This window comes from Esox lucius, chromosome 16, assembly GCF_011004845.1.
Source record: "Esox lucius isolate fEsoLuc1 chromosome 16, fEsoLuc1.pri, whole genome shotgun sequence".
Lineage (NCBI taxonomy): Eukaryota > Metazoa > Chordata > Actinopteri > Esociformes > Esocidae > Esox > Esox lucius.
In genome coordinates this window covers 4,786,924-4,805,101 of record NC_047584.1, presented here as the reverse complement: position 1 = coordinate 4,805,101, position 18,178 = coordinate 4,786,924, and the positions used below count along the sequence as shown (strand labels likewise).

The following is an 18,178-nucleotide window of genomic DNA, read 5'->3' as shown; positions in this document are numbered from 1 at the left end:
AAAGGCTCAGTCCTGTTATTATTGTAGGGTAGGATGCAAAAGTACTGAAAACCAAGTTTTTAATCATTTTGACATTCAAGTTTTTGGGAACTTTTCTCATTGAGAAATTATATTTTTCTCACATTGGAAAATAACAAAGTAGCTTGTTCCTGGGTTGATTTTATACAGCCTTCTTTACTCATCTTTATCAAGGGTGCCAATAACTTGAAGTGCATATAAGTAGTAAATATTAAATTAATAATGTACAGCATTACTGAAATGTTAGTATACTCAAATTTCTCTTTCTTGAAGAAACACAATAACACTGTACACTGTATTTTTTCATAATTTATTTGAACAAAACAGACATTTAAAAATTGGTTCATTTGTCCTGTATGAAAGTACATTGCTATAAAGTACTTTTGTCAGATAGAAAAACAGCATGAATATTATTTTGTTTAAAACATCTGACCAACACAGCAAGCTCAAAAAAATATGTACAGTTATTTATATAAATATTTCTAATAATTTAGAACCTTTCACACAAAAACAGCATTCTACTGATGAAGTCATTACTGTATTTACCACTGATCCCTGTGTGGCTGTACGTGTGTGTGTGGGTGTTTCTGTGTGTGTGTAAGGGTATTCCAGCCCTCCCGGCAGAAAGACCCAGCCAGTGTTTGGCGCTTGACCAGAAACGGTTTATATCTCTGGAATGTTGCATTAGCCAATTTCTTAGAATGTTAGATTTTTTCTGTAAGTTCATGGTTACAGTTTTACACTGTGACTGAATCAACTTGAAAGGTGTTTTCCTGCTGCGACCCACCCTGTAGGAATTAGCGTGAATGACTCTACAATAAAGAAATCAAAGGCCAAAAATGAAGGGTGGAGAGAGAAGGAGGGTTTCTGATCCATGGTCTAAAGGTTCCTCTACTTAAGGTCAAAGGTGATAACTGCACTGGTGGCGTTTCAGCTTATAAATATGCTACTTCCCCTCGACAAAAAATGTCTGTGTGTTGATCCTGCCGTGTGTCTGGTAAAATGCTTGCCAGCTTTAAGCTAAGTAACCATGCAGAGTTTGTTGATCCGGTCGTTTTTTATTGATGCATGGCAGGGTTCCCTTTGCTGAGCGTTCGTGGTTCAGAGGTAGACGTTCGACCACCACTCACTAACGTGGGGTTGTGTGTTCATTTGTGGTTGTGGTTTGGTGTGCAACCGCTAGAACCGCTGTACAGAATGTCCTTCATACTGCATCAGCTTCCTGCTTCCTCTCACCATTCCCCCTGGATGGCCTGCTCAGGGGATAGAGGTCGGAGTTCATTCAAAGTCATCCTCATATTCATACTCGTCCAGGTCCAGGTTGCAGTGAGGGTTGGGGATCAAAAAGAAGCTTCCCTTGTCTGACCTCAGACCCAAATCACTGGAGATGTGCGGCTCAATGGGACTCAGAGCATGGTCATACCTAAAAAAAGAAAAAAGGTTGAGTGAGAGAAAGAGCAGTGGGTGAGCATTCAAGATGGATTTGTGGATTCAACACGCGCACACACACACACACACAATCTCACAAAAGTGAGTACACCCCTCACATTTTAGTAAATATTTGATTATATCTTTTCATGTGACAACACTGAAGAAATGACACTTTGCTACAATATAAAGTAATGAGTTTACAGTGTACATTTGCTGTCCCCTCAAAATAACTCAACACACAGCCATTAATGTCTAAACCGCTGGCAACAAAAGTGAGTACACCCCTAAGTGAAAATGTTTCACTTAAAAATTTTGTGTGGCCACCATCATTTTCCAGCACTGCCTTAACCCTCTTGAGCATGGAGTACACCAGAGCTTCAGAGGTTGCCACTGGAGTCCTCTGCCACTCCTCCATGACAACATTATAGAGCTGGTGGATGTTAGAGACCTTGCGCTCCTCCACCTTACATTTGAGGATGCCCCACAGATCCTCAATAGAGTTTAGGTCTGGAGACATGCAGACCAATTTGATGCAGTGTGTGGCTTAGGTCTGGCAGCACTCATACATCTATTTCCCAAAGACAACCTCTGGATATGATGCTGAGCACGTGCACTCAACCTCTTTGGTTGACCATGGCGAGGCCTGTTTTGAGTGGGACCTGTCCTGTTAAACCACTGTATGGTCTTGGTCACCGTGCTGCAGCTCAGTTTTAGGGTCTTAGCAATCTTCTTATAGCCTAGGCCATCTTTATGTAGAGCAACAATTCTTTTTTTCAGATCCTCAGAGAGTTCTTTGCCATGAGGTGCCATGTTGAACTTCCAGTGACCAGTATGAGGCAATGAGAGAGCGATGAAATTAAATTTAACACACCCGCTCCCCATTCACACCTGAGACCTTGTAACACTAACGAGTCACATGACACTGGGGAGGGGAAATGGCCAATTGGGCCCAATATGAACATTTTCACTTAGGGGTGTACTCACTTTTGTTGCCAGCGGTTTAGACATTAATGGCTGTGTGTTTAGTTATTTTGAGGGGACAGCAAATGTACACTGTTATACAAGCTGTACACTCATTACTTAATATTGTAGCAAAGTGTTATTTCTTCAGTGTTGTCACATGAAAATATATAATCAAATATTGTGAGGAGTGTAACTCACTTTTGTGAGATACTGTATATACACACATACACTGTGGATATAAAGTCTTGAATTGTTCACATTATAGGTCAAATTAAAAGTGGAAAAAGTTCTGACATGATTTATCTTTGTCTCATTCTTTTACATCACAACAACCCGGCATTTTAAAAGGGGTGTGTAGACTTTTTGTATCCACGGTACACACACACACACACACACACACACACACACACACACACACACACACACACACACACACACACACACACACACACACACACACACACACACACACACACACACACACACACACACACACACACACACACACACACACACACACACACACACACACACACACACACACACACACACACACACACACACACACACACACACACACACACACACACACACACACACACACACACAGCTACCGTCATGGGGACCAGAAAATAGAAATTGCATGCTCCTTTGCCCTAATCTTAACCCTAACCCCAATAAAGTAACATTTACGCCTAAACTGTACCTAGATGTAATGCCTAACCTTAACCCTAAACTTAACCAACAACGCCTGGACCTTAAAGAAACCCTGATTCTAACTATAAAATAAATTGTAAGTTTGACCCTAAACCTAAACCCTGAGCCGGAAATTGACTTTTGCCTCATGGGGACCGTGACATTTGGTCCCCATGAGTTTAGTAAGACTTAAAACACACACACATTAAGTATCACTTAGACTTTCCATATGCACATACTGTTTTCCCATTCATGTGAAATCCATAGATTAGGGCCTAATAGATTTAATTTTAAATTTCTGATGTCCATGAACTGCAACTTAGTAAAACCTTTGACATTTTTGAATGTTGGATTTGTATTTTGGTTCAGTATGGAAGCATTGCATTGGTATACTATCCCAGGTTAGGGTTACAAAGGTAGCCCAATTCAGATTTCTGATTACAATTTCAATTAATTTCCACCAATCCGATCAGAGATTTTCACAGGTCTATTTCAGCATTGATTTGATTGGTTCAACAAGTGGAAGAAATAAAATCTGAATTGGACTGAAAGTAAATGTATGCAGAGGTGTAAAAAGTCTGAAGTAGGAGTACTCAGCTGGGTTTGCGGGTGTTCCCCTTTTTAGGGAAGTTCCTAACCAGCTGAAGGTTGTTCAAAACAAACAATGATCAATGAAACATGATCAACTGAGGTCAGTGGTTAGTTCTGAACTCTGTTTACCTGGTCATTTAGGTCTTAATTAGAAACTTCCCTAAATTGGTGGACACAGTCAAGAACTTCCACTTCGTACTTTGAACACCTCTGATTATATGAAAAGGAATAGGGGGTTCAGTTGATATGCAGGGATCAGGGTCTGGGAAGGAGCCATCAACATTCAAGAAATGGTGGTTTCACAACCACTGTGACAGAGCAGCTCGTGGAAGAACACACAGGGTGAAGAGAGGAATGCCCAGTGCCGGGGGAAAGGGGTTGACTTTAAAACACTGTATCCATTCTATCAGGCAGCAGCCCAGGGGCAGCCGACACCACTCCTGGAGGCTCTGAAATACTTCTGGTTTTAGTCTGTCTCTGCGAGTTATTTGCAGTCACCTGGTCTCCCTGTTTTGAATCAGTCCCTGAGGTAAAAACCAGATGTGTTTTGGCCACCAGGACTGGAGTTGCCCGTGCCTGCAGAGTCCCCGACCTACCCACCAGACAGATTTATATTAAAGGAATAGGTGGAGTGTCACCGAAAACAAACAGGTACTCACTATCACCAATCCAGTCCTTTCAAGGCCTAGAGGCAGGGCGTGGAAGTACTGAGTGAGCGTGGAGAGTGTGAAGGAGTGAGAAAGAAAGAGTGAGAGACCACGCCCTTGGGACTGACAAATCCCCTGGTCTCTTACCTGGCCAAAGCAAAGGAGCCTGTCCCTCATCCTAGCTGGCTGGCATTTAGAGGTCTGTGGTGCTCCTAGAACCGCCACAGGACAGCCTGTCAACGGCTTCATTCCTGACGCTGCCCCCACCCCATCCGAACATCGATCCGCAGAGGTTGCGGCAGGCGACCCTCATCAAGTCCAGCCGGCACTACTTGACATACGTCTTATAACAGAGATGCCAATGGAACCTGACAGTCGACTAACCCTAGCTTAATGAATCACCGCTGGAGTACAGGTCAAAGCAGAAGTGAGAGGGTTGGTGTCTTAAACGAGCTGGGAAACCAACTATTGACTTTCTCAGAAACTGACACAGATGAGAGATTGAAATCAAAGAGGCGCCGCTGTGGCTGTTGTCAGCCTTACCCATCGTTGTACTGGTCAGTGGCTGTCTCCTCTGCCACCAAGATATCATACTCTTCCGTGGCGTATTTCTCCCAGTCCGACATCTCCTGGCCCTCTGTCTCCACCTCCTTACAAAGACAACAAAACTCCATTACCCATCGCCCCCTGGGGCCCCAGTGAGATCATATCCTGATAGTTGGACCCAAAGAGGTCATATGACATTCCAGTTGAATAGTTACCCTTACAACCGAGAAGGGGTCTTTCTGCTCGTGGTCCAGGTACTTCTCGATGTTGAAGAAGGTGTCGTAAAAGATGTGGGACATCTTGCACCGCTTCAGGTCCCGTAGGGTGATCTTACCTGGAGAATATAAAAATATATTTTTTAATATTCAATAGCAGCCGCCTTTCAAGTAGGCCAAAAAGCTCAACCTTTTTTTGCCATATAATTCCAAAGACACCCTCAGAAAGGATCAGCCATTACTAACGTCAACTCAGGAAAAATAACGATTAAGCAACTTCCTCAAACCACAGATAACCTCTCAACCATACTAGTTATCCACATATACCAGACAGGTATTGCAGAGCTCTTTAAGTCTCAAACTAAATTAAATTATTTATTTAAAAAACCCATATGCTGTTGGAACTAAGCTGCTGTGAACCTTTGCGCTTTTGTTTTTTTGCTCTGTAGATGCTGTTCCCAAACAGCAGAAAGCAACATAATTGGATATGAAAATGCATGCATCACTGGTATAATTGATGATATTGTGCCTTTGTTATATATGAATATTTAGACAATAGAAACACTGTACTTTCTCAACAGAGGCGGATCAGGAATTCAACACTGCTGAACAGATCTCTGCTGCTCATCTGACGCAGTTCACCTAATAATAGCCTTTAGTGGAGCTGTACACCGATCAGCCATAACATTATGACCACCTGCCTAATATTGTGTATTGTGTATACCCTTTTGATGTCATAGGGTATATTGTGTATACCCTTGTGTATTGTGTATACCCTTTTGATGCCAAAACAGCACTGACCCGTCGAGGCATGGACTCCACTAGACCTCCTAAAAAGTGTGCTGTACTATCTGGCACCAAGACGTTAGCATCAGATCCTTTAAGTTCTGTAAGTTGTGAGGTCGGGCCTCCATGGATCGGACTTGTTTCTCCAGCACATCCCACAAAGCTCGATTGGATTGAGATCTGGGGAATTTGAAGGCCAGGTCAACACCTTGAATTCGTTGTTGTTTTCCTGAAACCATTCCTGAACCATTTTTGCTTTGTAGCAGGGCGCATTATCTTGCTGAAAAAGGCCAATGCCATCAGGGAATATCGTTGCCATGAAAGGGTGCACATGGTCTGCAACAATGCTCAGGTAGCTGGTACGTGTCAAAGTAACATCCACATGAATGGCAGGACCCAAGGTTTCCCAGAACATTGCCCAAAGCATCACACTGCCTCCGGCTTGCCTCATTCCCATAGTGCATCCTGGTGCCATGTGTTCTCCAGGTAAGTGATGTGCACACATCAGGCCATCCACGTGATGTAAAAGGAAACAGGATTAATCAGACCGGCCACCTTCTTCCATTGCTCCGTGGTCCAGTTCTGATGCTCACATGTCCATTGTAAACACTTCCGGCAGTGGACAGGGGTCAGCACGGGCACCCTAACTGACCTGCGGCTACACAGCCCCATACATTCTGACACCTTTCTATCCTTCTTTGGACCACTTTTGATAGGTACTGATCATTGCAGACTGGGAACACTCCACATGGGCTGCAGTTTTGGAGATGCTCTCAGCCAGTCATCTTGCCATCACAATTTGGCCCTTGTCAAAGTAAATTATGTTTGAGCAAAATGTAAATGTTTAAGGCACAATTTGTTGCAATATAGATTGGGGCCAAATATTTTTGGGGCCAAAACTTGACAGCAGTAGTTAGACACAGTTAGGGTAGTTCTTGAATTTCACAGGCAATGGGTAGGACTTGGGCTTAAAATGAATGCACAGATCTGCATTTGCCACGGCAGGACAAAGTGGGTGGTGCGTGTTTGGGGTGCCCGACCTTCGGCCTCCGGCTTGACGAGGTCCAGCATCTGACAGAGGCAGTCCTCGAAGGGCAAGGGCTCGATCGCCATGGTCTCCAGCTTCACACACTGCTCCTCATAGAAATACTCCAGCTCATACATAGACAGCACGCCGTCACCGTCCAGGTCCATACACCGGAACCAGTACTCTATACTGGGGGAGACGGGATTGTGACAATGGGTGGGGGATGGGAGAGACAGAGGGAGAAAGGGGGAGAGTGGAGGTGGGAGGGTGAGAGGGAAAGAGAGAGGGAAGAGGAGAAAGCAAGAGACGGAGGAGAGGGAATCAAGGTAAGAGAGACATTAAAAATCATCACACAACGCTAACAAAAAGTCCATACACAAATCATGGGAAAATAATCTTGTTCTGAATGAGATGGTTCCAATCTGAGTCTGCCGTTGCTTCAGGTATTACCTGGTCTCTGTCTTCTTGTCTTCCTCTGAGATTAAAAACCAGACGAAGTCTGCATAGCTCAGCCGTCCATCTTTACGCAGGCGTCGATCCCTTGAAGGTGAGATGTAGGGAAACATTGAATATCAGTGCTTTCTGACATCCCCTCTTATTCTATGCTAGGTTTCAGAAGAATTCTGCTATATTTGCAGGAAATATCAGTTCCAATCTATCCAATACCAACAGTATGATGAAATGTAATCGTTCTCTTACGTCAATGTAAATACAATTTAAAAAAATGGAATTGCAATAGTCCATATCTCTTACCTGGTTACAGTCCCGGAAAATATTCTTTCAATCATCTTGTGGGAAATGGCTAGAAAACATACAAGAGAATTCATCTTTACAAAGTTAATGAAACACAGCAACAAGAGCTACGTTTGGTACGAGGTCTTTCATTTTAGAGGCGATGCAGTCATGCAACATAAATCCAGTATTTTGAGGAAAGTTAAGTGAATGATGTAGCTGTGTAAAAGTTGCTTTTATCATTGCATACTAGCTTTGTACTTGTGGGGATGATCTTACAGGAATAGAGCCAGACATGGCGTCATGAGATTCAACCACAATATTCAGTCTTAGGCCCTATTGCTTAAATCGATTTTCCTTCCCATTGCCTTCATGACTGGGAACATGTGGAGACGGGTGTGTGTGATTTGAGCAAAAGCACTTGGACATGAAGGGTGACTTGGTCATTATGTGTGTTTGTGTATGTGGGTAAAATATTCATGTACGCAGTACCAGTCAAAGGTTGGACATTCAAGTGGATGGGTAAGTGTGTCCAAACTTTTGACTGGTACTGTATATTTGTGTATGACTTAAGCAAAAGCACAACTTCATTCTGTGGGATTCTGGTTTAAATATCATGGGGCCCAGATTGTAACCACAAAGATAGTAAAACATGACAACTAAGTCCTCACAATTTTTCTCAACTGGTCGCCGCAAGGAGTAACCGTCTAATTTCCGGCTTGGGGGTTACAATTGGGGTTACTTTAGGTAAGGCGTTAGGAGTTAGGGTTATTTTAACTTTAGGCATAGCGCTTAAGTTATTGAGGTTGGGGGATAGGGGAAATGGGGAACCATGTTTCTGGTCCCGACAGGGGTAGAAAAATAAAGAGTACCTTGGTCGTTGTGTCGGGCTAGATCTTTCTGGTCAATGTAAAGATCGTGGTCTGTGTCCAGCTCCCAGAACTTGCAGTAGATGACATAGAAATGTTCGTAGGAGAAGAACTCTGTCAGCTGGTTCACGTCCTCTTCCTGTTCCAGCAGGGCCACGTTCTGTTGGATCGATTAATTAATCAACAATTGGCAAATCAATAATCCCGGTAGACATTAGCTCAGTTCCCATCCAACCGGCCAAATATGTTCACATGAGTGTTCTTAAATGAGCGTAAAAGAAAATATGCAAATATTCCCCCACCAGAGCTGGGGTCCACCAAACAGATGTGATGTGGATAACAGGGGAGCGGGCCCCATTTTCACCTGAGAACAGCACTATGGTTGATGTGACAGACGACCCACCGTATGGCTCAGGCACATACAGGAGACAGGTTTACGCTTAGACCTGAGAGCAATTAGCACCTGGTCACGACTAGTAATTCTCATATTCACATGGTCTAATTCTCAGCAGGGGCCACAGTTTAGACAACCAGTTTTGTGCATGCATAGGAAATACTCTGTTCTCCACACTCTCGTTTTCTGATTGGCTCCAAGCTGGCGTCTAGCGACTAGTGATTCAACTAGATGAAAGGCTAAGCGTTAGATGCTAGCTGCGGGTGGTCATCGAAACACAGCATGAGTTGAGTTAGCAATTAAAGCTTAGTCGAGCCAACTGGTCCCAGGGTATTCAATCACTACAGTGTGCAATGGCCTTTAGAACTTCCATCATACCTGCAGAAAGCTGCTTTTCCTCAGCTCCGAACAGCTGATTTTGCCCGTCCAGGACCTGTTCACATTGTAGAATATCCTCTGTATAACCTACAAGGTAAAATAAAAAACAGATTTAAAAACACAAGGTTCAGCTTTGTACCATTTTCCCTCAACAGAGGCGACAGGAAATGGGAAATGTTACATATACAGGAAGATTTAATAGCCTCCTAAACACTCTAAAGAAAAGCTCCACTCTCCCAAACTAATTGGTCCTTTGACCAATCTGATTATCCCTTTTTGACAGTTTATGGACAAATGGCCTGATTTTGTCTTACTTTACAAACACACCCTATGACACCAATGCATCAGAGTCAGTTACAGAACTAAAGATTAAACACATTTACTGTACATTACATTTAATGTCTTTCTGGGATGGTTTGGAAAAAAAGAAACAAGAAAATTGTTTTTGTCATGCTGCAAACGTATTTAAGACTTACTGTGGTGATGTAGCGTGAGTGAAAGTCAGACGCCTCCTTCAGGAAGGCCAGTCCTGTGTGTGAGTTCACCACATCCTGAAGAGCACAGAGGAGAGTTAAGAACATTACAACCAGGCGGAAGGCTAGGGGTCAAAGGGGTCAAACTGGGGCTCACCACAAGACGATCACCAGAGACACTGTAAAACATGACATCAAATCCCTCTCATGGGAGTTATCAGCTAAGACGACAGACCCTAATCTTCTACTCTGCCTGTTGGAGACATTTTGAAAAAGGGATAGGCTGGTTCAACCCCAATGCCTAAAATCTGTTCGATGTATTCATACTTCAAAAGGGCAGCCTGAAGTCAAGTGGAGTTTGTCCGTTTAGCCGCTCCATCTGTTGTCTCGATCCAGCTACGTGTTAGGAGAACTCTGCGGAGCCGCGACGGCAGATGAATGGGATGGAGATAAATTGGTCGGGACAATTGAGTGGCACTTTTGAAGTATGAAAGCATCTGATATACTCCTCGTCCCTTTAAACGGCATGGGGTGGGAGACAGACGCCCTGGAAACAATTGGAGACCAAAGGGAGAAGAAGCCTGCTCTGGTATATAGCTGGCTGGTCGTATTCTTCATGTCAGACCACCACACACAGGCTTTTCATGTGGTGCGGAGTGTCGAGCTGAATCGCCAATGAACTGTAGTTTCAAACCCGCGCTGTGTAAATCACTCATGACCCCACCCCCATCCGAGCCCAGATGGGAACTGAACGTTGACGTGAAATTAAAACGGCGGCGTGCCCCCACCCCACCCCTTGACCCTTCCGGGAGGAATTAAATCATAGGGAGAAACCCATAAATCACACAGGGGTGGGAGGAAACGGGCGGGAACAGTCACATCTACTCGCCGCCAATCCGCCCTTCATTCATCACAACGGTCAGAGCCCATTCGCCCAGCACCACCATACAAATTAAACGGCGGATGCCACAAAACATCATCTTCCTCTATGCTAACGGTGGGGGGAGGGGGGGTTGCCAAAGCCCTGACCGGTTCTGCCGGTATGAATATGAATCGACTGAAATGGGGTGCATATGCCATGACACCAGGCATTTGGACCGACATGCTACACAAACATGCTACACAGTGATTTGACCGGCAAGCATTTAGTTTATATTGAAAGGATAGAAATGAATACTGTATCAAAAGTCTACCCACTTGATGAAAAAGCAGCTTTGGGTTACTGAAAGTCTGAAATCAAGACAAATTATGTCCGCCCTTTTTTGATCACAACTTGCAACCCAAAATATTTGGATGATACATTTTGGATAAATGAATGATTTGACTGAAGATAAAACAACAACATAATGCCTTGGTTTCATAAATGTGCACACCCCACAACATATGGTTTAATGCTGCATCTTTTGCTTGGCTTTCAGCAGGTACTCAGCTTGGATATGCATCAACCCAGCACAACTGGATAAGACCATTGTACCCCAATTTTCTTTACCGAAGAGTTAAATCTCAGGTCAAATCACAAGGGGAACTCCAGTGCACAGCCCTCTTTAGGTCAGGCCAAAAGATTTTCTATAGGACATTTGCCATCTTTTTTGCAAGACATTCCTTGGTTGAATTTTGATGTGCGTTTCAGATTGTTGTTGTGTTGGAAGGTGATATTTATATTTACTTTTCTGGCAGAAGGCAGCAGGGTTTTTGCCAAATAGTAAGATTTTTGAGAACTTTATTGTCGTCTCTCCCCTAAACAGCTCCCCGTCCCTGCTAGCACCAAGCTTAACAATATGTACTGTGTATTTTGGGTGATGAGTTCTGCGCCAAACCTATCTTTTGGAATAAAGGTCAAAACATTCTACTTTGGTCTCATCAGACCATATCATATTTTACTACATAGTTCGGGGAAATGTTTTTCCAGTTATTGACACCTTTTCTCACAACTCAGACTCGTGGAGTGTTGTTCAATGAAGGTAGTACCCAGTCCCGAACAGAAATTCCAGCAGCTCCTTTAAGGTTGTCGTTGGCCTCATGATAGCCTCCCAGGTGAGCTTTCTTAATGCCCTTGCATCAATTCTGAAAGGACGGCCTGATCTTTGCAATGTGATATCACATCTTACTGAAGTGTGATTGGGATACTTTTTCTGCAGGAAGACCCATGACTTTTGACAAAGACTGAGCATTTTGACACTACGGTCCAAAATGTTTGGTAATCTCCCAGTGCCAGCAAAGGAATCCCAAAACATCATTGAACTACCTAAATGTGTGGGGAAAGTGTTTTCATTTCATTTTTTTGTAGAATAAGAAAAGTAAAGCAAAGTAAGATTTATGAAATTATATTTAAAAACATCTTCAACGGTAAACCTAACGAATTTGAACAGTTTTCTATAAGAAATGGTTATTAGAATGAAGTGGATACAGTACGGCAACTTTGTATGCTGCCCAATAATTATCCTTTCTTCCTAAAAACAACTATATTCTACTTTTCGCTTTTCCCATATCACTCACTCCCAAAACTGAAATCCTTTTTTCCCCAGAGTGGTTGTATTTGTGTGTGGCGTCCTTGTACCTGCATGAAAGGAATAAAGTCCTCTTGTTCCAGGTAATTACAGCCAGGTTTGGCCAAAAGGTGCACAAACTTGGACACGTCATCGTGACACGTCTGCAGGGTTCTGGGAAAAGAAAGAGGGAACAGATGTTTTCAGGATGTCTTTCTCCCAACACCCTCTCCATCAGAGGGAGTCCTTAAATCATTCAACTATGAAGTGGCTGTGGGGGGGTTATTACATCCTGAAATTAGGATTCCCGAATTGATGCTGGGCTTGGGGAGTTTGTGCGGTCATGGTGACATCACCTAATGTTCCGTTTATGGACTGACTGGGGAGATATCAGGCTGTTTGACTCTATGGTGGCTCACAAACTATTTGAACAGTAGTCTTAGAATAACAACACAAGCACAACCAACTCTGGTAGACTTTAGTGGAATTCAAAACCCTGTGCTTGTTCAGTGTCTGAGATGAGAAGAAAAAACAGGACTCTTCATTAATTTACAACCGTTTCCACTGTTTCTAGACTTGTCTTTTCATGAAGGAATAACGCGTTGTCTTTTCCTAAGCTTTTGACTTTCTAGTGGCTATAGTTGTTCGCCGGCGAATATGGCCCTATGGATTAAGAGAGCGGCCCAATGGTTCGCCTGGAAGTTTACACCAAGCGGCATTGACTTACTTTCTCCACATGGCCACGAACTTGTGGACGGACACAAAGCCTGTCCTGTCGCCTCCAGACGAAATAAACAATGGGGCTTTCCAGTAGAGAGGACACTCGCATGCCTATAGGGAGAAAGGAAAACAAGAAAAGAGATGGAGGGAGAGAGAACAAGCATTTTAGACAAGTGTCCTCTTCTGTGCCATTAAGATGTCTGATCACTTCCCTGTCCTTGACAGCTCACATGTAACAAGAGGCGTATTGATCTTCTTTTTCCGACTATACATTGTGCAGGTTGTGGTAAATTGGGGTCTGTCAGTGCTTTTTCTCCCCTCTCTCTGACAACTCTCAGTCGGTTAGAATCCCAACTAAAGTCATTAAATGGAGTCCAGGGAGAGAAACCTGGACAAAATGTGACACTAGCAATTCTCTGGGCACTAAGTTTCACAGCAGGGAGCTGAACTGACCAAGATAACTTTTTTTCTTTATGGAGACCAACCTGAGGAAACCCGTATGACGTTTGTCTCCCAACTCAGGTTCCTTTCAGGTCAGTTGTCATGAAATAATAGATTCATGAGTTAAGTGACAGAAAGGGTGTGGGAGACCTTTTGGTAAAGTCAGGGGCTAATTGCTCTAATGATAACAATTTGCTGGATGGCTGTGAAGCCTTGGCGCAACAAATCACTTTCTCACCTTGGCAACCTGCCCCATGTCCTCAATGGTGGCCCTTTCATTGGGGAATTGGGAAAATATTTTCTCAACCTTGGAAATGAGGTGGTCAATGTTGAGGTTGGCATTGGGCCGTCCCCGCGGGAAGTAGAACTTTGGAATGCTTTCACTTAGCGCCGTGGCGACGGGCTCCTCGCTCTTCAGCTGGGCCTGGGGAGAAACAGACAAGACAGAACATAAGGTTAGCCACTGACACAGGCTAGTGCACTAACACTGACCAACACCACTGCCTCCTAGAGTATGCTAGGCTAACTGCCATAAAGAAATACCATAAATAGTCATCCTGTCAGTCCCACAGGGAAGAGTTATGGTTGCTTAGTAAATTACTCGTCCCTACAACCAATTAACTGTAATGGCTTCAATTAAAGATGTGATGTTGGAATGTTCAAACAAGTCAATCTAGAAAGGCAGGCAGGCGCCAACCACCAGGATAGACTTCTACAGATGTAGTTGAAAAAAAGAAAATAGATGAATGGTATTCCTTATGAAATGAAAGTACTGAAAAATGAATGTTAAGATCCAATAATAAATGACAGCAGAGATCCATGACTGTGTCAAACGCCCATGCAAGCTGTAAAATTGCCTGGTATGTCTACTGAATATTCAGAAGTTAAAATGCTCCAGAGACCTTTCTCCATTTGGGTTTGACATTGTAGTCATTTAGTTTTTTATCCCCAGTGAGTGCATCCATTTTCCATACCTTTTCCCAGTGGGGACCCACAATTGTAGTGTTGCAAGGACGCACAGCATCCATGATCTAATTAATTTTCTCCTGAACATACCAGAGAGGTAGACATTGGTAGATCTTGTTATAATGATCTACCAATGTCTTCTATAATGGAGCCCATAGAACAATAGATGAATCCAAGCTCAAGAAAGAAAGTGAAAAAATACTTAATTGATAACGTCCGTTGAGAAGGTAATCCACGACAAGTAGGCTTAGCTTAGTAAAGTGCAATGACAGGAGACATATAACACATAAAAGCCAAAAAAACAAGTCAGTCCTGACTAACAAGTCCGGGCTTGATACACACTCAGAGGTGGGGGGGGGGGGTGGTAGCAACAAAAAAAATACTAGGAAATGTACATGCGAAATACTGTAAGTTGCTATGCATAAAAGCGTCTGCTAAATGGCGGTAGGGCAAATTTAGCATTAGGGATGTGACATTTTCAAACAAAATCAGAAATAAATTCCCTCAGATAATACTTAAGGATAAATTAACAATTTAATTTATATATTTTTTATAATCTAACATAGGATGTGTAGATTCATTATTACAAAATGTTAAGTAATCTAACTATGTTAACGGAGAACAACCTGGTGTTAATGGATGGAACAGAAATGGGAAGGCAGTTTTGGGAGAGCAGAAACATTGACAAGTCTATGAATCTTACATTCTTAAGGGAAAATATGAATAGCCACTTTCAAAGGAAGGCTTGGCTGCATACAAAAATTGCCCCTGAATGCTAAACAAGACTAACGTGTTCCAGACATCCCAAACATACATTTTTAAACATTATCCCTTTGCAAAAGTTGAGTACAAGGTAGGATTAGGTGTATGTTTGTTTCATAAATGCTTGTTGACCTTGGGCATGTAACCTGGGCTTTAACCTAGGAAACCAGGACAAGGGCATTAAATGTCTGAAAAGTCACAAGACAGGAGAGGAGCCATCTTGGCAGGGCCTAAATGCCATACCACTGATTTCAAAACAACAGCAATTCCCATTGGCAGTCTCGAGTAACTGACAGATTAATTCTGTCAAACTCATCCAACAGAGTGCCAAGTGGGTTTGCTCCTCATTTGACTTGATTGACCTATTAAGGCCACAGGACTGTTAGAAACTCCCCTTGCCTGGTCTGAAAAGAAAAACAAACGGCATAAACTAAGCCCTAATGGAATGAGTTTGACACCCCTGTTCTAGGCTGCAGAATTCACACCATGTAACAATGCATGTAAACCAGTCGGAAGGATGCTATTAACTGCACAAAAAACAAATGCAGACACGTCATCTGTGTGTCTGCAAGTTGGGCCATTAAATTGCCCCAGGCCTTTCCTAAACTTATTTCATAAGACCACAAACCCAAAGACATTCACCTATGGGGCAGGAGGCCTAGTGGTTAGGGCATCTGACCAGTGTACGAAAGGTCCTTGGTTCTAAATCCCTCAACCGCCAAGGTGGATGCTATTTCGTTCTGTCCCTGATCAAGACAGTCAACACTAGCCCCAGATAGTTGCTTTAACTAAGCATTGGTTCATAATGAACTTGCCTGGTTAAATAACCATAAAAAATAAAATCAAAGACAAAAAACGTGACAATGGATTTTATTTCAGTAAACATTGCTCACAGGATCTAAGAGAAAGCTCACCCACGTCCCTCATAGTTTCCCCGGTTGTGGCTCCATCCTCTAACACCCATAAGACATCTCTGAGTATATGTGTCCCTGTGTGTTTGTTTGAATGCATTTGCCTTGTAACAGGCAGCGTCCACCCAAGACAGAATGTCCATTGTCTACAGCTGAGCTCTATGTGTTATTAAGATCTATAATAGCGGTGATGAACCTGAAAAGCTCTCTGTTCAGTACAACTAGGAGCTCATAACTTGTAAGGATAAATCATTATCTAGTAAAACCCATAATGATTTCAATAGACTATGCAATTCATTGAAATATAAAATGATCGAATGCACAACCAGATATGTAACAAATGTAAAAAGAAACTAACAAAAAAAGGCGATAGGTTACATGATCATAAAAAATACATTACCCAGCAACAAGTGCCCAAAGTTCCCTCAACTATAAAATGTTTAATTCCATACCGAACCTGCCGACAAACCTATTAGTAATTCTTATTTAGTTAACCAATTATTTAACCAGGTAAGTCATGTGAGAACCAATTTTCCTGTGAGGATAGCCTGGAAAGAAATGTGTAAAGAAATATTGAATAGTTAAGAAAACCATTTCCCTCAGAGTCCACTACGTTTGGCCAGGGTCCAAATCTTTCTGGTCTAAGTTAGTGCACTATTGATGGAGTGCACGAATTGAGTGCCATTTGGGATTCAACACACCCTGAGCCTATTTAGTTACAAAATAAGTCCATTCTGATACTCCCATGACCTGCCAGATAAAACCCATCTTGGCCCACTAGCCTAGCCTGGCATAGCTGGAACACACTTCCTCATTCCCAGAGACTATTTTACATGACTAGAGAATCTTCCCACTGGATATTTCTGCCAGTACTTTAATAACAGGTGCCCGTGCCTTTACAAACATGGCACGGCACTGCACTCTTAGGATTCAAAAGTTTTGAAATCGCCACCCCAATACCTTTCATCTCACCCTACCTTCAGCCCTTGGAAGTCTCTCAATTAGGTAAAAACCTAATTAAACCTCAACAGCAGGTAACCTTAGCAATATTAAGTGCATTGATGAGACCATATATGGTGCGTTTGGACCTGGCGTTATCAGTTTGGATATGTTCCATGGCATTCTGTCAGGCGCTCCTCAGTGTAGCACAAGGATAGACAGACGCTGTTGATCTTCCCTTGCTCCTCTCCGCGTGCTGGTGTCAACCATTGCTATAAAAAGGACACTGGCATCTTGCTTGGCCTCACAACGTACTGCTTTGCCGCCACCCACACTTCACTTACACTACCGCTAGCGGAGCTCTTTTAAGCACAACCGCTAATCCTTGCAATGTCCCTTACATTCACAAAAGCTGCATTGTCGGTCAAACTGAACACTGTACACAAGGGCAACTCAATTAGAGGCTCACATCGAAGTCTAAATGTACGATCATCGTGTCAACAACATTAACAAGTGCATCTAGTTTCTCCCCATGTTTTGATTTGTTGGCCTTTATATTTTTGTTAGGCTGTTCTTTTTTTCTTTCTTCCAAAAGTCCAAAGATATCTAGAACACACTGGGAAACAACTTTTGAGACAAAAAGTACATAATAATAAAACATTGCCTATAAAGTTTACTTTTGCCTTTACTTCAATACAAGTAAAGGTAAAAGTTCCAATACTTTTTTGGAACAGTATTATATACATATATCATAGTATATCAATTTCTTTAAAGAAAATGTAAAAAAGAGGAGAAAATAATTAACTGATCAATATTAACTTTTAATGATTTGCTACTCAAATAACTAAAAGTTTTACAAAAATATATTTTCACCATAGGGACAACTCTAGGTTATTGACTCAAGTAGCAATTACTGCTTTGTTGCTTTTTTGTTTGACACTATAATGTCAATGATCATCTTAGTGTCTAAAAACATCCTACAACATTCCTAAAAATGTATTCTTAAAGTGAAAGAAGAGATTGCTCATTTTACCACAACTGTCCCCAGCATAGTTTGCAGATAGTTTTCTTTTGGTTGTGGTGCAACATTTCTGTTCTAACAATGGGGGAAACCTTTCTAACTAGCCTAATTCTGGATAGTTTCCTTGGTGAACAGGGGGATTTCCTGCTCCGCAAGCACAGCGCTC

The 18,178-nt window shown here is 42.6% G+C and overlaps 1 protein-coding gene across 5 annotated transcripts in view; it reads right to left on the bottom strand.

Moving 5' to 3' along the window:
- Positions 1 to 328: 328 nt before the first annotated feature.
- The window catches only part of ppp2r3b (protein phosphatase 2, regulatory subunit B'', beta), a 43,019-nt gene continuing 25,169 nt past the window's right edge, over positions 329 to 18,178 (bottom strand). For 2 of the 5 annotated variants that reach the window (XM_010901382.5, XM_010901386.5), the window contains 12 exons: positions 13,652 to 13,837; positions 12,980 to 13,083; positions 12,324 to 12,426; positions 9,770 to 9,844; positions 9,294 to 9,380; positions 8,525 to 8,681; positions 7,674 to 7,722; positions 7,371 to 7,460; positions 6,934 to 7,109; positions 5,108 to 5,226; positions 4,890 to 4,996; positions 329 to 1,441 (listed from right to left, as the gene is read on the bottom strand). In XM_010901382.5, the coding sequence (XP_010899684.1) occupies positions 1,297 to 1,441; positions 4,890 to 4,996; positions 5,108 to 5,226; positions 6,934 to 7,109; positions 7,371 to 7,460; positions 7,674 to 7,722; positions 8,525 to 8,681; positions 9,294 to 9,380; positions 9,770 to 9,844; positions 12,324 to 12,426; positions 12,980 to 13,083; positions 13,652 to 13,837 (1,398 nt within the window). In that variant the 3' untranslated portion in view covers positions 329 to 1,296. Of the gene's footprint in view, positions 1,442 to 4,493; positions 4,675 to 4,889; positions 4,997 to 5,107; positions 5,227 to 6,933; positions 7,110 to 7,370; positions 7,461 to 7,673; positions 7,723 to 8,524; positions 8,682 to 9,293; positions 9,381 to 9,769; positions 9,845 to 12,323; positions 12,427 to 12,979; positions 13,084 to 13,651; positions 13,838 to 18,178 lie in introns of all 5 variants that reach the window. The other 3 variants (XM_010901384.5, XR_002198014.3, XM_010901383.5) reach the window with 3 other exon arrangements.